This window comes from Suricata suricatta, chromosome 2 (assembly GCF_006229205.1).
Source record: "Suricata suricatta isolate VVHF042 chromosome 2, meerkat_22Aug2017_6uvM2_HiC, whole genome shotgun sequence".
NCBI classification, from domain to species: Eukaryota; Metazoa; Chordata; class Mammalia; order Carnivora; family Herpestidae; genus Suricata; species Suricata suricatta.
In genome coordinates this window covers 172,618,966-172,643,603 of record NC_043701.1, presented here as the reverse complement: position 1 = coordinate 172,643,603, position 24,638 = coordinate 172,618,966, and the positions used below count along the sequence as shown (strand labels likewise).

The 24,638-nt window shown below is 36.4% G+C and overlaps 1 protein-coding gene across 1 annotated transcript in view; it reads right to left on the bottom strand.

The window, feature by feature from the left end:
- The window catches only part of CCDC172 (coiled-coil domain containing 172), a 57,241-nt gene that overhangs the window by 24,333 nt on the left and 8,270 nt on the right, over window positions 1-24,638 (bottom strand). Inside the window, exons 3-5 of the mRNA XM_029920437.1 lie at window positions 8,997-9,113; window positions 7,709-7,874; window positions 177-278 (exon numbers count right to left, since the gene is read on the bottom strand). Of these exons, the coding sequence (XP_029776297.1) occupies window positions 177-278; window positions 7,709-7,874; window positions 8,997-9,113 (385 nt within the window). The remainder of the gene's footprint in view (window positions 1-176; window positions 279-7,708; window positions 7,875-8,996; window positions 9,114-24,638) is intronic.

The window sequence follows — 24,638 nt, the reverse complement described above, 5'->3', positions numbered from 1 at the left end:
TTTATGACATTAAAAATACCAGATCTAACACTGATCCTTTCAGTATTTTACCTTTTCCTTTTTATACCAATAAAACTGTATCCAATAAGTTAGTACAATCCAAAAGACTAACATGACCCTGTTACATGTATATAACTATATCATAAGCAAAATAAACTAGTTCATAAAGATACTACCTTTCAGTTTTCTCTGCAGAGTAAATAATTCTTGTATTAATTCACTCTTTTGTTTTTGAAGTTCATTTAACTGACCACTATTCTGTTCCAGTGACTCCAGTTCTAGAAACAAATAGACAAATAAAAAACACATTTTAGCCATTTAGGCTTTGCCTTAAATATGTCAGCAGTTATTAACATTGTGTGTGTGTGTGTGTGTGTGTGTGTGTGTAGTAATAATCTAAGCAGCATATGGTCAATTTTAGGCCCCAAAAAGCTTCCTTTTGCCATCTAGAAACTGTTTCTAATAAACTGACCAGGATTCATAAAGCAACAACGAGGTACAAAAGAACTAGTTAATTGATGGTTGGACCACTAAGAGATAATTCAAAATAATGTAATATCACTAAGTAAAACAAGATTCCCAATAAGATAATAAGAAAACTCTACCCTTCATAACTAAAGCATATTTAAAATGACATTCCCTAGTACTCACTATATGGCTACAAATTTCCATAGTATTTATAATACCATTTCTTCTACCTAGAATGCCTTTCCTCTCCTTATTCCAACAATAAATTCCAATTCATTCTTTAAGATGCATCTTCTATTTTTCTAAAGGTAAACAATAAATTAGGACACAAAATTTCTAACACATGATACTAAATAACTAGCTAACTTCCTTTATTTACTAAGAGCTTATATAAATCAGTAAGAACAAAAATGCAGAAAGATGAACAAAGAATATAAGCAGACTGTTCACAGGAAAATAAAAAGAAATATATGTGGTCAATAAATTCAGAGAAAATAAACTCAACATCATACAAAATTCAAAGAAATGCTAATTAAACCAACACATAAAATAATAGTTTTTACTTGTCAGATTAGCAAAGATCAAGGTCAGCCAGACTGGTAATGGTATAGGATAGTAATATAGGAAAACAGGCACTCACTTATAGAGTTGGAAGGGAAATTAATTAATTCAGTGCTTTAAGGAGTATAATTTGTTATTGAGGCTCCTAATATTTTCCTCTGATCTAGCAGTTTCTTTAGTAGATTTTACCTACCACACAAATATAATCACAGAATTATAGGGAGATATATATTCAGATAGAGAGGTCCCTATTGATGGTCATGTCATGGGTTGCCTCCTGATTTTTATTTTATTTTTAATGTTTATTTATTTTTGAGACACACACACAGTGCAAGCAGGGTCAGAGAGACAGGGAGACACAGAATCTGAAGCAAGGTCCAGGCTCCAAGTTGTCAACAGAGAGCCTGACACAGGGCTCAAACTCATGACTTAAGCCAAAGTTGGAGGCTTTAACCGACTGAGTCACCCTGGCACCCCAACCTGATTTTCAGTTTTATTTTGTTCTGTTTTCTTCTGAAATCACCACCAGTCCTTCTACCTGTGCACCTTCCTATCTTCTCTGGGAACTTTGCTTATCTCTTGAATTTTCACCTCTACTTCTCTATGGGCTTTGATTCATCAGCATTTAATACATTCAAATATCTCCCGTTTCAAAAAAAACCACTTCCCCACTAAAAACCCTCCACTGACCTCATATCCCTCTGGTTTACTGGACTCTCTATCTTCTCCAGAGAAACTTTGCTTCAAGGACTTGTGTATGCTCATGACCGCCATTTCCTCTTCTACTGCTCAACATTTCACAATGTGCTATGTCATGGTGTTGACCTCTTTTTGACGATTTTGAGGGGAATTTTCTGTGCCCCTTGGACTTGAACACCTGTTTCCTCCCCCAGACTAGGAAAGGTCTCAGCTATAATTTGTTCAAATAAACCTTCTTCCCCTTTTTACAACCATTCCTCTTTTGGGAATCCTAGGATATGGATGTTGTTTCATTTTATGGAATCACTAAGTTTTCTAAATCTTCCCTCATGATAATAGTTTCCTTTCCCTCTTCTTTTTAGCTTTATTATTTCCCATAATTTTATCTTCTTATTCTCTGCTCTGCTCCTTCATTCCTCACTGTGACTGTTTCCAGTTGGTTTTGCATGTCAGTTATAGTATTTTTTATTTCAGCTGACTAGTTTTCAGGTCTTTGATCTCTGCAGCAAGGTTTTCTCTGGTGTCTTCCATGTGTTTGTCAAACCCAGCTAGCAGTCTTCTGATTTTTGTTCTAAATTCTTGTTCAGATATATAGCTTATATCTGTTTTGGGCAAGTCCTTGGCTGTAATTTCTTCTTGATCTTTCCTTTGGGGAGAATTCCTCTGTCTTGTCATTTTGGCTAAGTTAATGTCTTTTACATGATTTAAAAGCTTGTTGTATTTCCTGCACCTGAGAGGAACGCTATATTCAAAAGGGCCTGGCACTTCAGGAAGTGTTTCTGGTGTATGCTGTGTGCACTCCGCTGTTGTGCTTTGGCTGCTCTTTCCCACTGGCCAGTACTCTGCAGAGTTCCTCCTTACTTACTATGTGGAGTGCTAGGGCCTCTAAGTGTGCTTTGATTTGTTTGGAGAAACAGGGGAAAAAAAAAAAAAACCTCTGATCCCCAAGAAAGAGAAAAGGAAAGGGATCAACAACATCAACAACAAACAGAATAAAAAACTGTAAGGCTGATTCCGAATAGAAAGAAAGGGGGCGGGGGGAGAAGAATGAAAGAAAAAAAAAAAAGATGCCTGATCCTAAAACAGAAAACGAAATTTAAAAAAATAAACAAGACACATGAGCCTGATTCCAAGAGAACAAAAGTAGATGTGATCCTGTTGCCCCCAGAACTGTGGATGTTGTTCTGAAGCGTGGGATTTCCAGTGTACTTTTGTGGAGAGCGCTGGCTGCTCCGGTGTCCCGGTCTGCTGCACTGGCTCAGCGTCAGTCTTGCTGCAGTACATAAGCGGTTGCCAGGCATGGGGGGGGGTGGGGGGGTATAAGTGGGTCCCTCCACTTTGGGCCACTGTGTTGCCCTCAGAAGTCCCACCTTGCTCATAATGGGGGGAAACGGCATCACCTCAGTCTCTCACCCCTTGACTGCGAGGCTCACACCCCTACTCCTCAGGCAGCCCTCACCGAATTGTGAGCCAGTCAGCTCCCCCTGCACCACAACTCTCCTGCATTTTTTCTTTGCTGTGAGGCTGGGATTCAAAACTGAAGTCTTACAGTCCCTGGCTCTGCTCAGGCCCACCAGCTTCTCGAGAGCAGTGCCTCTCCCCGCATGTGTGAGGTCCTGTGCCCCTGAAAATCGGGCCCACACAGTCCGCGAAATCTATGGTGGAGCACTGCTAGAAGCAGCAAAGGTTGTATTCCCTCCGGGTGTCCCTCTGTCCCCTGCTGCTGAAGGGCTTTTGTCCTGGGGGAGGCAATATACCCTCGTCCAAAAGTAATCCAGGAAGGGAAATTTCTCTCTTAATGCACCCTGGAGCTCTCCCCACCATGCTATGCTGTCTGGAGCCAGCTCCCTCCTCCCCAGGAGCTAGTGTCACGGCTCTACGAAAGGCACTTTGAAAGCCTCAGAGTTTGAGCTCCAAATACTGTTTGCAAAAAACAAACAAACAAACAAACCTGCAACACTCAGTACTTCTCATTCCCTAGTCTGTGGTCCAGAAAGGTCTTCCCCTTGTGCAAACCAATGCTGCACTCTTAACCCCTTGCTCTCCCTTTTGTCTCTCCATGAAAAGGGTTCAGGACTATTGTTTTTCTCTCTCTCCAATGCACTTCCATGCACCTCACAACTACCACACTGGCTCCCTCCAACCTTGGAGATCTTTCTGCCAGTCTGCAGATAGACTTCCTGGATGTTCTAAGTGATCTGACCTCAATACAGCTGAATCTGAAGGACTAGGAAAGTCCAGTGTTCCCCTACGTCTCCACCATCTTAACTCCTCATTTATAAGTGACAATTTTATTTCAGATAACATATTTTGCCATTCTAAAATGTTCATTGTTTTTTACATTTTCTATTTCTCCACTGATATCACCTGTCTTTTCATCTATTGCAAGTGACTTTTCCTTTACTCATTGAGCATAGCTCAATAATAGCTGCTATAAAATATTTAATTCCAATATCTAGATCACTGAGTTTGGCATCTCATGGTTTTCTTATGATACTAGGTCACATTTCCCTGATTCTTCAGAAGTCGAGTGATTTTGGATTGCACCCTGAATATTGTGAATATCATGTTGTAGACACTTTCGATTTGTTTTGATAATAGCCATCCTAACAGGATGAAGTGGTATCTCATTAGGGTTTTGACTTCCATTTCTCTAATGACTAGCAATGTTGAGCATTTTTCCATGTGCTTATTGGCCATATCTTTGGAGAAATGTTTATTCAAGTCCTTTGCTCATTTTTAATTAGGTTATTTTCCTAGTGTCGAGTTGTAGTTCTTCACATATTCTGTACACTATGGGCACCTAGCAGTCTCACTTGATAGAGCATGTGACTCTTGATGTCAGGGTCATGAGTTTGAGCCCCACAGTGGGTGCAGAGACTACTTAAAAATATTCGGGATATTAATCCTTTATCAAAAATAGGGTTTGCAAGTATTTTCTTCTATAAGAAAACAGAACATATTATTTTGGGTGTTTTGTTTTTATTCTCTTGATAGTGTCTTCTAATATACAAAAGATCTTAATTTTAATGAAATACAGTTTACGTATTTTTTCTTTTGTTGCCTGTATTTTTGGCATCCAAGAAATCATCTCCAATTCCAATATGATGAAGTGTTTCCTGTATGATTTCTTCTAAAAGCTCTTTTGTTTTACTTTATAAACTTAAGACTTCGGTCCATTTTATATAAGTTTTCTATATTGTGTAAGGTAAGGGCCTAACTTCATCTTCTGCATGTGGTATCTAGTTTTCACTGTACTATTTCTTGAAAAGACCGTCCTTTTCCACTGAATAGTCATGGCACTCTTATTAAAAATCATTTGACCACATACGTGAGGGGGTTACATTTGGGCTCTCTATTCTATCCTGTTTTTATATATGTCTGTCCTTATTCTAATACCACCCTGTCTTGATGACTGCAACATTGTAATAAGTTTTTTGATGTCAGGAAGTGTGAGTCCTCCAACTTTATTCTTCATTTTTATTTTTTAAGATAGTTTTGGCTCTTTGGGATTCTTTAGGATTCTATATGAATTTTAGAATGGATTTTTCTATTCATGAAAAAATGCTGTTGGAATTTTGATAGGGATTACACTGAATCTATAGACCATTTTGGGTAATAATGTCATTTAACAATATTAAGTTTTCCAATCCATTAACATGGAATGTCCTACAATTCACTTAGGTCTTCTTTAATTACTTTGAGCACAGTTTTATATGGTTTTTCCTGTACAAGTCTTTCACCTTCTAAGTTAAATTTCGCCTCCTAAATATTTGTTCATTTGGATGTTATTATAAATAGAATTTTTTTTAAATTTTCCTTTTTGGATGACTTGTTCATACATAGAAACACAACTTTTTTTGCATGTTAATTTTCCATACTACACTTTGCTGTATTTATTAGCTCTAGCAGTTTTTTTTCTTTTTGTGGTGTCCTCAGGTATTCTACATAAAAGAGCATATCACGTGGGCACAGAAAACATTCTACTTCTTCCTTTCCAATTTGGATGTCTTTCATTTCCTTTTCTTGCCTAGCTGATTTGGCTAAAATTTCCAATACTATGTTGAATGGAATTGGTGGTATCCATTACTTCTCAAAGAAAGTTAGTTTTAGAGTATGTATCTATTTAACTTTATATTCTACACTTGTCGTTATTAAATAGTACATATCAGTTTCACCTAAGGGATTTACAAAAAAGTTATGTTCCCTATTCTCCCCTATAGAGATTCTGACTCAGTAGGTCTGGGATGAGATTCAACATTTAATATTTTTTAAACCTTCCCAGATGTGTGCCTCTGTCCTATACTCTCTACCCAAAGTAATTCATCTCTGAGAACCTTATTTCCTTCATCTATAAAATGAGACTAAAAAGTATAATCACCACATTTTCTGAGGCTTAACTATGTGCCAGGCAGCATTCTCTGTGCTTCAGTATTACTTCACTGAATTCTCACAACAACCTTTGTTAAGGTCATTACTACTAACCCCCATACTTACCGATGGGGAAGCTAAGCAAAAGAAAAGTTAAACATCTTGCTCCAAATCACACAATTATTAAATGGCGAAATTAAGATTTATATTAAATCAACATGACATTAGCATGTCATTAGGATGATAATTGTTACATAGTAATAGCCCAATAAATACTAATTAGTTGTCATATGCAAAGAAAGCAATAAATTATTCATACTGATAGCTCCAAGTCACTAAAAAAGTTAAATGTGTTTATTATTCTCCACTTACTAAAGGCATCAAAGTAACAGTACATTTTAGAAAGACTTCCATTAAAAACTAATTTTCCATTTAATATCATTTATATTTTCATTCTCTACTTCCTCATTTCCCATTGACTCCCATCTATGACTACCAGTCTTCCCCTACAGCTCTCCTCTACCATACTGTTCTTGACATCTGATTGTCAGATTAACATCCTATTTTAATTTCCAATAATTTGAGGAAAACTTTTTTTTTTTTCGGTTTCCAAAATAATACTCTCCACTGGCTCTCCTCTTGCCGTCTTTGACTACTGTGTCTCATCTTTCTTTTCTTTTCCTAAATGTTATGTTTTCGGTTTCTGGCTTTGTTCTTCACCCCTCATCTGTGTTCCCTCTATATATTTTCTCTGAATGATGTCACAAACCCCTCTGGACTCCCAAACCTAATACTCTAGCTCTGATCTACTAGCTTCACAACCAAACTTTCCTCTGCCACCTGGGCATCTCTCCCTGTATATTTCATAGATATCTCCAACTAAAAATGCCTGAAACAAAACTCAGTCTTTCTGTCCAGAAAAGGCTATACTTCCAACAGGCTTCTTTCTCTATGTTTGCTCTTCCTCCTGATACCATATTCTACCCAATCTCTAAAGTTTGAAAACTATGATTCCTCCCCGTCTCAATTTCTATTCACATGTATCCATGATAGAGTCCTGTCATTATTCGCAAACATCTCTTTAATTCGCCCTCTCTTCTCCTTGGCAATGACTTTAGTTCAGAATCTTATCAAAGACTGCAATAACCGTACAGTGTTCTTGAAATGAAATTCTCTCCACCCCACTGTGTAACCTTACTTCCGGGTGTAAATTGTGATGACGGCAAAATGAGGATCACTGCGCCAGTCCTACCCCTCTTCTGGCTTCTAGCGCGCTGCACCGTTAGTATCTGTTTCCGTGTTTGACTGTCCCACTCCTTAGTTTTATATCCCAATGACCTAGAACAGGGCCGATCACATAACGGGAAGTAAACAGACCTCGCTTATTGAATGAATGACTAAATGCTCACGTCACACCTACTTCTAAAGAACTTGAGATTGCTCACAATAAAAGATACTTTCATTAGTATAATTAAGAAAAAGGTAAAGGAATAGCTACGCAATAATCCAAATTGCTTATGAAAAAGTTAAATTTCTAGAAAATCCATCATTTCAAAATAAGTTAGTTTCATTTATGACAGATAAATGAGGTGGTATTATGTACTCATACCCCTTTTCAAAATGTTTGCCTGGTTTTCTAAGTCAGATATTTCAATCTGGACATTTCCTTTTATCAAAATCTGTCTTTTCTTTGCTACTTCATACTCATTATTGAAGTCTGTAATTTCCTTAATAAATTTTTCCTCCTCCTCTATCATTTTTTTCTTTGTAGCCTCCTGAAAAACAAAAACAAAAGATCAAATATTTATTGATTTAAAGTGCAATCATTTGGAATTAACAACAAAAATATAAAATTATATTTCCTGGTATTATTATAAAATGCTTTACTCCTCCAGCAATATTAATAAAAAAGCTGATGCTATTACATAATGACAACCAACTGAAAGTTTTATCCTTAGTGTTTTGGGAGTACTATTGATGTAAAAATTCTACTACTTATCATTATATCTGTGTTTGCTTATGTATTAAACTTAGAGCCATATGTGCCATTTTGTCACTGCAATATAAAATTGGGTAATGTAATTAAATGTCCAAACCCTAAAATAAAAATCTATACTCAAAGGAATGCCTTCTACAGAAAAAAACAAATAAACAAACAAGGAAATCCAAGGAAACCTTTTAAAATATAGGTAAAGAAGGTAAAATTCTGTATTTTTTTCAATTCAGTCCTACGAAGTAGTTCACATTTTATGAAACATCAACATGACGAAGAAATAAGAATTTTCAAAAACTCTAGGCAATGCTAGAATTTAAATATTACTATATTTTTCTATATTTTCCAAAAAATGTCCACTATTTGTGAACTACATTGAGAAACTGGCCTTGTCATACATAACCACCAAGTCTGTTGATTCTGAAATCAGATAAATATTCTTTAGTATTTTTAAATATATTTTCTTTTGAAATGTCAATTAACTGTAAGTTGCATTCCTGTTACTTAAAACTACTGAGTCTATTGGTTCTGACTTAAGATAAAAAGATAAACAAAAACTATCTTTTCACCAATATCCATAAATATGCCTAAAGTGTGAGCCTCTCTGCCTTCCAAAAGCATTAAAACCAAGGTCTCGAAGCCTGAGCAATTCAAATCAGTTTCGCCGTTCCTGTAAATGCTTATTGTAATTGCAAATAATTTCTATATTGCATCCCTGCCAATAAAACTCGTTCAAACTATATTACTCTACCAACTGGTTTTAAATAGCACTTAATACTTTCCATATCTGAAAGGACTATCTGCCCATATGCATACAGATAATTTTCTAAAAGTACACCAAAGTATATTTAAACACTTTTCAATAGTTAGTGAAATAAACATTTCTAAGTAGCTGAAGGCTTACAAAGGTTTGGAGAAGCGTATTTCTCTGGTTTGTAATTTCACTACACTGTCTTTCCAAGGCATTTTCATGAATTTTCCAAAGCTGTAAGAGGAAGTTTCTTTCAGAAAACTGCTGAACCTTTAAGGTGAAAAAACAGAAATCAGAATGAAACAATTAGACATTTTAGGGTACCTCGGTTAATTGAACAGATCTGTATATTTTCTGTATTAAGCTTAAATACAAAATAAAATTCACATTAAACATCTTATTTTATAGGCACTTATTTTATAAGTGTTCTAAATTACAAGTTTTATAATCTTTTCCCCCAATTAGACTATTGGCCCCTCAAGGGCAGAAAATGTGTTTTCTTCTTTCTTTCCAATACGTAGCATATTTCTTAGCTTAGGTACCTAAGTTTTTGACTACACACACTGAAATCTGTTTCAAGGCAGCTTGTGTTAAACTTGTGTTAAAGAACAAGTTTCTATTCTCATCATTTATAAGGAAGATACGGATGAATTAAACATGTATACAGTATGACTAATAAAATAAGATAAAATCTACAAACCACAGGCAAAAACCCAGTCCCAAGACTACAGTTAATACTAAAAAAACCCCACAAATCTGCTAAAGCCTTCAAAGGCTTTTGAGAACTCATTTTTTATTTTAGTACCTCATTTGGTTCTAGTTAGCAAAAGACATAATAACATTAGTATTAGATATGTAACTATTATTTCATTTGAGCCATAAAAAATAGCATCTCCTGAGAGCATGAATATTGAAATGAAAGTCAGGAAGCTTTAATATATAAAAGCTAAAAATGATGCCAGACTGGAAATAATCTTTCCTCTATATTCAGTACCGGCCTTCATAAGAAAGCATTGCTTTTAGTTTGGGGCTGTTCCCATCTCCACAGTGAAAAGAAAAAGGAAATAAATTCAATTTAAATTGCAGAAAGCAAGATTTATGTTAGCCATAAGAATTTCCTGAAGGTGAGAGGGTGTGAAATCTCTGTCCCAGAAGATACTGAATAGTAAAGAGCTTAGGAATAGTCTAGTCCGGAGGCAAAGGGTTGGCCTGAAAGAGATTTTGAAATGATATGGCTAAAATGTCCTAGAAATACTGGCATTAAACAAGTAGCAGAAAAAAAGTAATAGAAATAAAACAGAAAATATGATCTTGCATATATGTAATATCAGGGCGCATCTGCTCCCACCTTCAGTACGTGGTACCGTTCACCTCAGCTCTATCTTATGAAAGTCATCAGCCAAGAACAATGAAAGAGGTGTACTTTTCATGACCAAAGAAACTCAGAATTTTTTTTTTAATTGGAGGCAGGAAGAATGGGGCAGTTAGTTATTTTACTGTCTAATGTAGAAAACATATGGCCAGATCTATAAAGTCATCTAGAAATTGATAACAACAGCAAACAAGAATATGGTCATGAATTCTAAAACATTTATTTAGAATAAGAAGATACTACAGAGTTATTTACTATTTATTAGACAAATGAGAATGAGTTCCAGAAAAGTGAAGTTCTTTAACAAAGGTAATATAATTAATTATGGGCAAAGACAGGATTTAAAATTCAGATCTTTCAACTTCCTTTCTTTTAAATTATGACTAGAACTATTTCAAAGTAATAGAGATACTTCTGGAACTAAAAGGGACTTCGGTCTCTGACAATAGCAGAAGGTGAAAGTATGGACATTTGAGAATGAGAAAAATTATCAGAGCCTAATGAAAGAAGATTGCTTGCAATGTATACCTAAGTCCCAGAGTTGCTATCTTTAGACAGTAACCATGAATGCCTGAAAACTTGCTAAGACCAAATACTGGACTAGAAAAATTTTGGCTTATTCCATTAAGGTGTGTCATGTGTTATGCCCTTCAGAATCAAAATTCCTGAATTCTGATTGTTTCTGCTGCTGATGTGTTATGAAAGGCATATGTTAAAACAAAATGAAGACAATATTACTTATAAGGCTAAAACATTTTTAAAATATGACATAACCAAATTTATTATTCAAGTTCAGGAAAGCCTAATGTTAAGAACTAAGAAAGTAAGGTGTCCCATTCCAGCTATCACCAACTAAGACTGAAAATTACTACTGAGCTCATGTCCTCTTTCCTAAAAAAGAAAAAAAAACAAATATTTAAAGAGAGCTATTAGACAAGTTGGCATTTAATTGGAATATTTTACCACAATCTGAAAAAGGAAACCTATATACCCCAAATGAAAACTAGACAGCTATTCAAAAGCTTTATAGGAAAGATGTATCTATACATTTCCTCTTCCCCTAAACTTCTATGGGAATTATCATTTTGAGGTCTCTTCAGCTTCTTTGATACATTTTAATTATTGGCCTATATCTCTTCATCATTCCCACTTTCTGTCTTACACTCTGTCTTTATATTTTTACTTCCACGTTTTCCTCCTTAAATTAACCTTTTAAAAAGTCCTAGAATCAATAACTACAGAAAAATCACAGTAACACTAATTTTTAAATTCACTTAGGATCTGTGACGAAAACATTTAATACAGAAAGGAATTGGCAAGCAGAGGAAAGAGCGTAATAGAAAAAGAAGCAAGGGGTTGAGAAAGCTCAAGTCAGTAAGGTTAAAGAGGAGATGTCCACAATACGCCGATTCACATGGTGAAGACAGCAGTAAGTTAAGGCTGCAGAAGCTACATGGGTTTATTATTAATAGAGTTCTTTCATATTTTAATGAAACCAAAAGGACAGAGACTTTTGGATCTCCCCAGTTCCTCTTGGCCAAGTATGCTGTTATTCTTAAAAGCTGAAATAGCTTTTCAAGGCCACCTATTTGCAAAATGTGTTTCTCATTATTCCTTTTGTTTTTCTGTTATCACAACCAATTTCTTAAACTATTTTTCACATTCTTGTGTTTGAAAACCAGACTTACTGATGTGTATAATTTAGGTAAATAAGTCCAAACCCTAAACATATTGCTATGACCAAAAGACAAGGCCATTTCACAGAATAAACCATTATCAGAAATATCTCTTTTATTGTAAAAGTGATGGGTGAGGATCAAAACTTGAAAGATACTAGACGAAATATAAAGCTGTGACTTAAAAATAATTTTAACTAAAATATAATTGACATAAACATTATATTAGTTTTGAGTGTAAAACAAATTGATTTGATATCTATATACATTGCCAAATGATCATCAGAGACAGCCTAGTTACCATGTGTCACCAAAGTTATAAAATCTTATTTTTTTCTTGTGAGGAGAACTTTTAGATTTATTCTCTTAGCAACTGTCAAATATGCAATACAGTATCACTGATTATAGTCACCCTGCTCTACATTATAACCCAATGGGCCTATTTATTTTATAATTGGAAGTTTGTACCTCTTGACCCTCTTCACCCATTTTGCCCACCCCACAAACTCCTCCCAGCTGGTAACTAATAATCTATTCTCTGTATCTATTAGTTTTGTTTTGTTTGTTTTATGTTTAGCATATAAGAGAAATCATATGGTGTTTGTCTTTTCTTGTCTGATTTCACCATAATACTCTTCAAGGTCCATCCATGTTGTTGCAAATGAGAAGATTTCATTCTTTCTAATGGCTGAATATCCATTATAGATATACACACACAGTAAAACCTTGGATTGAGAGTAACTTGTTCTGTGAATGTTCTGCAAGATGAACAAACTTTTCTAATAAATTTTAACTTGACAAATGAGCGATGTCTTGCAGTATGAGTAGTATGTGATGTCAAATGTCACATGATCACAACTGAGCCAATGACTTTCTCTTTCTCTTGCTGCAGGAGTGGAGGAGAAAAAGGCAGAAGAGTATCCCTCACTTCAAATGAGATTTGGGAGATGTGTAAAACGTGGAAAACAGTGCAAAATCTTGTAGAAAAGCGCCACCTGAAGAAGGCTGTAGCAATGCGAGCAATGAATCTGTTTAACGACAATGCAATGCCACATTTCTGCAAAAACCTCAAAAGGAGGCAAAAGCAAGTGTCATTGGATAGGTTCCTTGTTACAGCTGCACCAAAAGAAAAAGATTCCACTGAGCCAGCAGATAGCAGCGATTGCATCAGTGATGGTGAGAGTCGTCCTACACAATGACCCTTCTCTCTATCTCCTTCACACTGGCCACGAAGGCTTTCAAAGGTAAGTGCAGATTCATGTTGATTTCTCTTTATATTTTGTATCTTCTTTATTATTTTGTATTATTTTACAGTATTGTAATCATTGTTATATGGACATTTTTGGGTTGTGAAGCAAATCATCTCAATTTCCATTATTTCTTATGGGGACATTCACTTTGATATACAAGCACTTTGAATTACAGGTATGTTTCTGGAGTGAATTTTATATGTACACACACACATACACACCACATCTTCTTTATCCATTCATCCACTGCTGGACACTTAGGTTGTTTCTCTATCTTGGCTATTGTAAATAGTGCTGCAATGAACATAGGGGTGCCCATAACTTCTTACATTAGTGTTTCCATTTTCTTTGGATAAATGTCCAGAAGTAGAATTACTAGATCATATGGTAGTCCTATTTTTAATTTTTTGAGGAACCACTGTATTGTTTTCCATACAGCTGCACCAACAGTGCATGAGGGCTACCCTTTCACCACATCCTGGTCAACACTTGTTACTCCTTGTCTTTTTGATTATAACCATTCTAACAGGCATGAGGTGATATCCCATTGTGGTGTTAATTTGCATTTCCCTGACAATTAGTAATGTTGAGCATATTTTCATATGCCTGTTGGCCATTTGTATGTCTTCTCTGGAAAAATATTTATTCAGATCCTCTGTCCATTCTTTAATCAGATGTGTGTGTGTGCACGCACGCATGTCCACCAGCTTTAAGCAAGGCAGCAAGAGATTGCAGAGGCGAGACATGCCCACTGACATTAGCCGGGTAGTTGGAGGTTGCTGTGACCATGTACACCCACCAGGGCTAGCAAGGTAAGGGAGAGCACGAAAATGGCTCCCCCCAGCACTGGTGCTGGCAAGTCAGCAAAATGGCACAAGGTAGAGAAAGAGCACAAAAATGGCGCTCACCTATGCCTCCATCTCTGAAGAGAGTCCCAACAGGCCCCTGTCCCTCTGGCAGATGCTTCCTAATTAGCAAATACATTTCTCCTCCACAGATCTATACTCTAGGTTCTTTTCAAACTGCTGCTTTTGCACTGGGTTCTAAACGAGCATTTTAAGAGCAGAATCCCAGTTCCTTACAGCCCTTTGGATCTCTTTGGTGTAAGCACCATTGGTTTTCAAAGCCAGACATTTTGTAGTGTCATCTCTCCCCCACAGGTCCCAAGGGCTGGTGTGCCTGACGCTGACGTGCTCCTCAGGGAGAAGCTCCGTATTTGTGAGCTTCCTCCTGATTAGGGGCTGCTGGGCCAGGGTGGGCCTTTTGGTGAGACTATGTCTCTGCTTCTCCCACTATCCCAGCATGGCCCTGTCTAGTATCCTTTGCTGTGGAGGAATTTTTCAGTTAGTTTTCAGGTCTTCTTCCATTTGTGGCTGTGGATTTGGTATGTGTGTGGGAAGTAGGTTCAGAGGTGCAGCCATCTTGAACCACCTCCCAAAATATTTTTGAACATATCTTGTGGCGGTAGGTTTGAACTGAAGCACTATCTTCACTATGTCCCAGGGTAGCTTGGACATCTTACGATAAACATGTGAGGGACTACTGACGCTATCTCCTGAGTTACAAGAATATCAAGGGGCCACAACAATAAAAATAAAAGGGTAGAAGGTTCTTAGCAGCAGTAATACAGATTTCTCTTTCTCATCTTTCTTCTTCCTCTGACTACGAATGAAGAGAAAAGATTTGCATGCCGCCTTAAAGTTACATTCTAGAATCAAATTGCCCAGCTTTGTGAGGAAATATTGCTGTTTTGGAAAATTTTAATTTATAGCACTGCCAACACTCTGGTTAATTCTGCTTCCCTCAGCAATAAAGGTTTTTCTTTCTTTCCCTGTTTTATTCCTCTTGGGATATTTGATTTTTCAACAGAGCTATAGTTGTCAGAGCTATAGTTGTCAGTGAGCTGACTTATCTGGTCAACTAGGTCAGTTTTCAGCATAGCCATGATTTGTAACTCTTCACTACTCTTGCTGCCTGTGTGCCTTTAGGTATTTTTCTACCAGAAGAAGTTGAAAATTGAAAATGACTGAGGATTCTAAATTAATGTTTAGGTCCACGTAAGCAAAGTACAAAGCTACTCTTTGTTGTGGTTGCTGTTGTTTAAAATATTCTCACACTTTAGGAACTGACATTTTGCTGATAAAATAGTCTGCCCAATAGTGTAATAGGCAACATTACATAAGAAAACATTTACGTACATTCAACATTTGTAAGATCACAGCAACTGGGGGAAGAACGTGTTTGTTATGACTATGATAATAAAGACATTTTAAGGGCTAGAGTACATCAATGAATACTGTATCAACAGCAGATATTAAGGTTTTGTAAAAAAATAAAAGGATCTATTTTTATGAATGCATTTCTTACCCATGATGCAGTACTTAAAGAAAAACTCACTATGACACAGTAATCCTAGTTTCAGTATTTGGAAATATTAGTTCTTACAATGGCTCATAAGGCTTTTCATGACCTGCACACCCAAATTCCCTCCCCAACCTTATCTTCTACCCTCCCCTCCTCAGTCTCTCTCGCCAGCCACACTGGCCTCATTGTTACTCCTCTGACTCGCCAGGCAAACTCCTTCCTTAGGGCCTTTGTACAAGCTCTTCTCTATGCCTGAAAATCTCTTCCCCCAGGTTCCCCCTGGTTCATTCCTTCACCTCAATCAAGCCTTTGCTCATCTCATCTTTTCACTGAAGGTTACCATTAGGATGCCAGATAAGACCACTGCTATTTAAGTTTATTCTGGCAGATCTTATGAATGCAATGTGGCAAGAAAAAGGAATATGAGACATAATTATCCAAAATCTGGCACAAAATTCTCTCTTCCATTTGTTTAGGTAAATGTCATTATTACATACCTAATAAATCCAAGAAAATCTACTGAGAAACCGTTAGAAATAAAAAATAATTCAGTAAAGAGGTTAGTAACAAATAAATTCCAAAACTAAGTATCTTTTCTAATTACTAACAATAAATAGAAAAAAAATGGAAAAAATCTCATTCATAACAGCAAAGACCAAATAAAGAAATCACAAACAGGGTTTAAAAATATCTGAAACCCATATGAAAAATATCTCTACTGAGGAACATAAAAGATCTGTAACATATAAAAAGCTAGATGTCAGTAAGAAAAAGACGAGGAAAGGTTATGAATAGGTAAAACACATTGTAAATACGAGGAATCTATGAACAAAGTAACACATATAAGTAAACAAGAAATTCAAATTATAAAAGACATTTTTCTTATATTTTCCAAAAGAATAGATAATTTTAATTATATGAGTAGTGAAATTATAGGAAAAATAAACTGGAACTTTTCTGGAGCACAATTTGGAAATTATTGAAAGCCTCCCAAGTATGTACCCAATCGGCGCAGTCAGTGAAGCACCTGACTCTAGATCTCGGCTCAGGTCATCATCTCATGGTTTGTGAGTTCGAGCCCCACATTGGGCTCTATGCTGATGGCACAGAGCTTGCTTGGGATTCTGTCTCTCCTTCTCTCTGCCCTTCCCCAGCTTGCACGCATGCGCTCGCTCTCTCTCTCTCTCTCTCTCTCTCTCTCTCAAAATAAATAAATAAACTTAAAAAAATTTAAAAGTCTATACCCATTGATAGAGCAATTTCATTTCTAGGATTTTATCCTAAAAAAATAAGTATACAAAGGTGTATTCCAAAACTGTCATCACAGTGATATTAATAATGGTAATTTATTAATAGCAATAGTAAATATTTAGCAATAGGGAATATTTAAAATATAGTACTTAAATAAATATTTAAAACACAGCATAGCCATTGAGTGGGATACTATGCAGTGATTAAAAGCTACTTATTTAGACATATTTACTGAGATATGCAAAATCCAGCAATGGAATAAAAGCAAATCATTTAAGAAAAAATATATGTACTTAAGAAACCTATGAAAATATTAACTATATATTGAAACTATGTGGTAGCTTTCAGTCTGCTTTTGGCTTATCTCTATTTTTGGAATAAATTACAATAAACACATATTCCTTTTATGAAGAATTCAAACAAGTAAAGCCAGTTCAATTCAGGGAAAAAAGTCTACTGCACGTCGCCCACACATCATGGCAGGAGGTGCCCCCTGAGACCATAACCCACACCTCCAGTGCAGCGTAAGCAAGTGCTCCTAATAAGAACGGAGAGAAGCAGGAGCTCATAATAAAGAGAAAAAGACCGTTTTAGGGTAACAATCGAATCCATTTTCCTACCGTGGCAGTCACGTATCTCCCATTCCTTCCTCTTTTCTGTCCTCTCTTGGGAGGAATTAATTAGAATTTTAACCAGGACAAACTGGACTGTAGTTAAGACCATGGAACTAGACTGAATCAAAGAAGCTGAGGTAGGCAACCTTTCAACTTATCCTGAGATATTAATTCAGGCAGTAACAACTCCTAAGGCCGCAGAAGCACCAGTGGCTCCATGAGAAATCCTTTCCAGAAACATCAGGACCACAGGCAGAGCTGCCCATAGCCAGTCTGCTCTTGACCTCTTCCAGTCACCTTTGTTGAACCCATCTGGTATCACAAAGTCCAACCTAAATCTAACCTTCTCAAACTAACCCCCATACTCCAAAATTATTCTCCCCCCTTTCCTCAAATAAAACTCCCATTTCCAAAGAACTGCTGATTCAGCTAGATATTAATCTGATTGGGGAAAGAGCAGTAATATACAAATACTGACAGGCCAAGAACACCTTGTAACGTATCGATACTTCTTAATCTGAAAGACTCACTGGAGAGATACTTTGAAATAAGGTGATTTCTATGCTATTTGACAATTCAGGAGGCAGTGCCTTATCTTACCTATCACCACATCTTTCTAATCTGTCAGGATATAAAACAATGGAATGCTGAAGGCAGTGATTTTTCATGCACTGCTTTTAATGGAAGAACCATAAAATGTCACAGCTTCTTTCAAACATACATTTTCCTCCTCATAATAAGAAAACTTGGCATATGAGCAAGAAAAGATCATGCCTCAGTCAAGTGCACTACAAGAAACTGGGTTGGGGATATTCACATCAACTTGTCAACCATCAGCTTTAGCTTTAAGAAGACAGTTCATTCTTTAGAAATTTCGCGAAAACAAGAATGGGATTAAGAACAATGCATACCCTGTATCTGCTGACACACTCTAAGTCTGAACAGTTCGCACATAATGTCAGCATGAACCCCACCAAAAAAATACTGTAATGGAAGATAACAAGAGAATTACCCAAAAGCTTACAGAGAAAGAGTAAATCTCTTTTAGTAAATATAGTACTACAGGGTACAAAAAGATACATTCTGTTAATCAAGTATGTGATGTCCTCAAGAGGGTACAAAAGTATGTTCCCTAAAAAAAACCAGAGCAAGTAAGGACATAAGAGAGTAAGATACAAATATAAGCTGAGATTTAAAAGAAGACAATTAAATAAATATTAAAAAGAAAAGTAAGAACATAACACAGGATTTAAATTTGCAGACTATTCAATAACAGAAACAACACTGCAAAAGATAGAATCGGTAATGTAAAGTATAAACAGTTTGCCAAAGCTGCTGAGAAGTAGCAAATAGTAGAAGATCATGGGTTCAGAGAACAGAGAAAAAAAGATCTAAATTTATCAGGAATCTTGAAAAAGAAATCACAAGTAATAGTTGAGGCTCACCCATGGCTTAGACAAAACAAACATGCATCTGTGAACAAATCTGGAGTTATAAAGATAAAAAAAAAATCTTTACAGAAAAACAGGGAAGAAAATGAAAACAGGTTATTTAAAAGGAATTTTGAAAAACCAGACTGATTTCAATATTTCTCTTCTGCATTAATAAATTTTAAAAATCAGTAGTGTTGTTTTTATGGTTATCATGTGTTGTATGTAAGTACTGAATCACTAAATTGTACACCTGATACTAACATTATACTGTGTGTTAACTAACTGGAATTTAAATAAAAAGTTTAAAAAATCAGTAGTGCTAGACCTATATAATTTTCTAAAATCAGATATGAGCCCAGAATTCTGTATACAAACAAGTATTCATTCAAGTGTGAAAACAACAGAAAGAAATTTAGGATCTTACGGGCTTGAAAATCCATGATACACATATTTTTCCTGAAAAATTACTTGCACAAGTACACAGAGTGACCAAAAGATAAGTAAGAAGTAAAAATTCAAGGATGAGGAAGTTGAGGCATTAAGAAATTTTAAAGTGAAGAATTTTGGTTAATATGGCAGTCTAAGCATATGTGGGCAGGACCCACTTTTTACTCAAATACAGAGAAATGCTATATAAAATACAACTACATTTAAAATAGATATTATTTACATAGTCAACCTGAAAGCAAGAATGGGAAATTGTTATGCCAGAAACAAAGAGGTGACTCAGCATAAAAATGGTGCGGTAGAATTTAAGACCCATGGATATCCTTGAGATTGGGTTACAGGTGTTAGAGACTAAGGTTTTCAAGGCCCACCTAAAATCAAAAGTCAAGACCACAGGGAGCTGGAACTGGGACCACTGGGTAAAGTCAGGAACTGAGGAGTGTCTTGGCCAGCTTTGCAAGTGGAATAACAAAACTCCCTTCACTGGCTTAGAGAAGCACATATAAATGAGCTGCTACCATTTTGCCACGAGTGGAAGGAGTCACCCCTGAGAAGCTCCAACCCCAAGCTTCAACTCTTCGTGGACACGAGGTTCATACCTCTCTTATTCATGTAGTGCAGAAATCCTTAGCTCGGAAATTAACGTAAAAACTGGTCCTGAATAGGTGAAATATGTAAGGTCATGAAACTGCTTCATAAGGAGATCTTTCTTATGAAGGGAATATGTGGCACTCCTAGGAATGATACGCCCTGCTAAAGGTAAGTTCGCAACAGAAAACTTTTAAGTTCTTAGGAAAATACACCATTACGTAAGAAAGTCATGAAATGAAACAAGCAGAATTCACAGACGAGAACAGAAAACAGAAATCTATGAGAAAAGTTTCATTTTTTATTTTTGAGAGAGAGAGTGCACGAGCTGGGGAGAAGGGCAGAGAGGGAGAGAGAGGGAGAGAGAGGGAGAGAGGGGGAGAGAGGGGGAGAGGGGGAGAGAGGGAGAGAGAGAGAGAGAGAGAGAGAGAGAGAGAGAGAGAGAGAGAGAGAGAGAGAGAGAGGATCTTAAGCAGACTCCACACCCGATGCAGCCCTTGATCCCACAACCCTGGGATCATGACCTGAGGTGAAATCAAGAATTGGATGCTCAACTGACTGAGCCACCCAGGCATGCCTATGAGAAAAGTTTTAAATTAATTTACTCAATATATTTAACACCCACTACAATTCAGGCACTGTTCTATACTGGGAATAAAAGTAGCAAACAAACTAGATAAATTTGTATTCCTGTGGGAATAAAAGTAGCAAACAAACTAGATAAATTTGTATTCCTGTGGAGCTTACATTCCATTGTGGGGAAACAAATAATACACAGATCGATATGTCAAGAGGCAATAGTGTTACAAAACAAAGGATAATAATTGAGAGAGATGGGATGGGGTGACGCTATTTTATATACTGGAGGTCGGGGGGGGGGGGGTCCGTGACATCAGCCATTACCAAACGTTTTGTCTCATGACTTTTCTTATCTTTAAGATTTTATAGTATTAAAAAATTACTGAAAACATTTTTGTTTGTTTTTGTAGGCTACACCTATCAAAATTTTCTGTATCAAATATTAAAACTGAGTAATGTTAAGAAACATTTATTAAGAAAAACAATAGTAAACCCATTGCATTCTTAATATATATTTATGAAAAAAAAAGTATTTCCGAAAAAACAGTAAGAAGAGTTGCATTTACGTTTTTTGCCATCTCTTTAATGTCCGGCAAAATGGAAGACATCTGGATTCTCACATCTGCCTGTTTATTCCATCTGTTGCTATGTTTTTTTGGTTGAAGTGTATGTCGAAAACCTGGCCTCGCACAGTCTATTTTAATACCCTTTCCAAATGATTATGGGTCTTCCTAATCCTGCGCCCAAACTAAACTAGCGGCAGACAGTCCGTAAAGGCTGTGTGGACTCTGAAACTATGTCAAAGAAGTTTTCCTCTTCCGTTACAATATAATTTGTTGGTCTCTCTTGTGCTTTGAGAGGCTCTTTTATCCGTGCATGGTTTTGTAACATTATGTGTTGGTCATCTGGAAAATACTGCTTCACTGAACTATTCAAATGCTCCAGATGTGGATACACTTCATAATATGAAACTAAAAATTAACAGTCATTAATATCATCACCAAACTCATCAGAAAAATCTTTTAAGTACTGGGAAACTGTCGAGCTTAGAGGGACAGACCCGAGTCTTCCAAGACTCTAATTTTGGTTTGGAAGGCTGAGTAGTATCATTGGCAAAGCACTATGACTACTACCACTATCAGTTGTTGGTCTCGAAATGTCAGGGTCACTTCATTTTTGAAAAATTTTTGCCAAGTATTCAAGTTTAAATAACTACAGCGTGTCAGTTATTCAAGTAAAAATGGTGTTCCAGAAACAAAGAGCTATTTCATATTGCAATTCATCACACACAGTATTAAAAACTCATACACACAATGGTCAACTTCAAAACAACCATGGCACATAGTGAAACTGGTGGGTTTTGTTTTTACTGTGAGTTTATGACAATGAAGAATACAATGACAGCTAGCACAGTTTGTGCCAATGCCTTGATTTGTGCTCAGGCACCAACTCTTTTACTCATCATTGCCTTTATTTGTGTCAATGTGCACACAAGCATGATGAAAATGGCAAATAATGGCTTTGCATTGTTAAGAAAACAGTTTGACTCACAAGACCTCCTGAAGGAGTCTCGGGGATGCCTTTGGCCATAGATCACGTTTTGAAAATCATAGCTCTAAAGTGGCAACTGTACCCTAAGGTAACCAAAAATCAAGATTTGCATGGGACCGTCCTTATGGAAAGTCTCATGTTCCAGTGGAATACTGAAAGAGGCCCAAAAGAATTGAGTGTAGCTGAGGGGACTCCTTTCAGGAAGGGGAGACAGCAAGTGCAGAATCCCTGAAGTCAAAGAATAGTAAAAATATATATATATATAGATTATCTCCCGGCAGGTAGGCTACTAGAAAATGCCCAGTGCCATACTCAAAGGACATCCAGTGACCTCACCCATTTTCATGTTTTAGATAATTACTCATGACAAATAGAAAAGTTTTGCTTTATAGAAGCTCATAGGAAAAAAAAGGAAAAGTAACTACAAACTTTTTTTTAGAAAGGAAAACATCAAGAATTTTAAGTTTTGGGACACCTGGTGGCTCACTCGGTTAAGCATCCTACTTCAGCTCAGGTCATGATCTCATGGTTTGGGGGTTCAAGCCCCATGTTGGGCTCTGTGCTTGCTGACAGCTCAAGCCTGGAGCCTGCTTCAGATTCTGTGTTTCCTTCTCTCTCTCATCCTCCCCCACTCATGCCCGTGTCTTTCCCTCTTTCTCTCAAAAATGAATAAAAGTTAAAAAAAATTTTTTTTTAATTTAAGCTTACAGTTAAGTTTATATACTTGGAGCTGTTTGATGTCAACTCTCAAATTAAGGTAGTGAGTCATTTTGTACTTTATTTCCAATTATTCATGGTGTGATTTAGAAGTTGCTTAATAAATGTTTATTGAATGAATAAGTATCCAATGTGTGATTGGAGATATTTAGAAATGAGGAGTACAGTTAACTGATTTTCTAAAAAATCACAAATTAAAAGATAAACTACTGAAAAAGCATTCTTTTATGCTGTATAAGAAGGTTAGCAAACTAAACTTAATCTCATGCTTTTTGCACACTGAGCCACACACTTACTATTTTTTAATAAGAGAACCATTCTCTCAGTTCCTGAAAAGGAAGCTTTTATTTCCCCCATTAAGAACCTTTCTAACATTTCAAGCTAAACAATTTACTTAGAGTAGCTCTTTAAAAAAAACAATAAAGAAAGAAAAGAAAGAAACAGAGGCACACTGGTGGTAGATTTTACAATTAGAAAACAGTGCAGTAGATTTTCCACCTGTGAATCCAAGCCAGGAAGTGGGCAACTTCTGTGATTTATAAGCACTTGCAAATAGAAAGGCTATCTGGCATACTGTTACAGAGTTCGCTCTAAACTGCTATTACCATGAAATATTCTTTGGATTTTAAGATTGTAAGAACAAAGTTGAGAAAATGGAGTTCAATAAATGCTATACGTAATATTTTTCAGTTAATTTATAAGTGTAATCATTCCAGTTCTATCAATACGAAGAGAGATCGCTGCCTCTCAGAGACCAGCCCCTACCCCTTAAAAGAACTGGAACCATGCAAATGACAATTAATCAAGCAGCTCATCTTAAGAACAGATATGCCAAATGGCCAATAAGCACCTGAAAAGATGTTCAGCATTAATGTCATTAAGGAACTTAAAATATAAACCAAAACCAAAGTATAAACCAGATACCATTCCACACCGAGATGGCTTTAAAACATAAACAAAGCAAATAAAAAACCAGGAAGTAGCAAGTGTTGATGAGGATATGGAGAAATTGGAACCCTGATTGGATACTGCTGGTGGGAAAGTAAAATGGTGCTGCTATGGAAATAGTGTGGCATTTCCTCAAAAAGTTAAACCTTTACTTAACCATATGACCCAGAAATTCCACTCCTGGATGGAATACTAAGGAGAACTAAAAATGTGTGTTCATGTAAAAACTTGTAGACAAATACTCATAGTGATAATATTCATAACAGCTTAAAGTGTAAACAACCCAATGTTTTAGCCACATCTGAGGAATGGATAAACAAATGTCCTCCGTCTATCCAGACAAGGGCATATTATTCAAAAAAGCAACAAAGTAGCAATACATGCTACCATATGGACGGACCTTGAACTCATGCTAAGTGAAAGAAGCCAGTCAGCAAAGACCACCTATCATATAATTCTACTTACATGCAATATCCAGTGGTGACCTAGGGCTGTGGGGTTTGAGGGGCTTCGGGGAGGAATTCCAAAGGTATAGGATTTCTTTGGGGGGTTGATGAAAATGTTCTGTAATTAGCCACGATTGCACAACTTTTTGAACAGGTTTAAAAATACTGCTTTGTAACTTTTAAAATGTATCTTTATTTTTAAAAGTAATATAACAGCCATGTCCCCACCCCCAGCTTAAGAAAGTAAACATTATGTGTACAGCTAAAATGCCCTGTGTACCCTTCCCTGATTACATTTACCCTCTGGCCCCATCAGAGATAATCACTATCTTGATGTTGCTGCTGATCATTCCACGCATGTCATTATACTTTCACTATATATTCATAATCCCTCACAAGATCTATTATTGTTTTGTGTGGTTTTAAATGGCATCATACTTAGGTACGTCAATAGGTTGCTTTCTTATCACAGTATTATGTTTTAGAGATTTGGGAATTTGGGAGGGTCATTATTAAGTGGCCTTTTCACAATGACATTTCGTACTTGGAATTCTGAGGT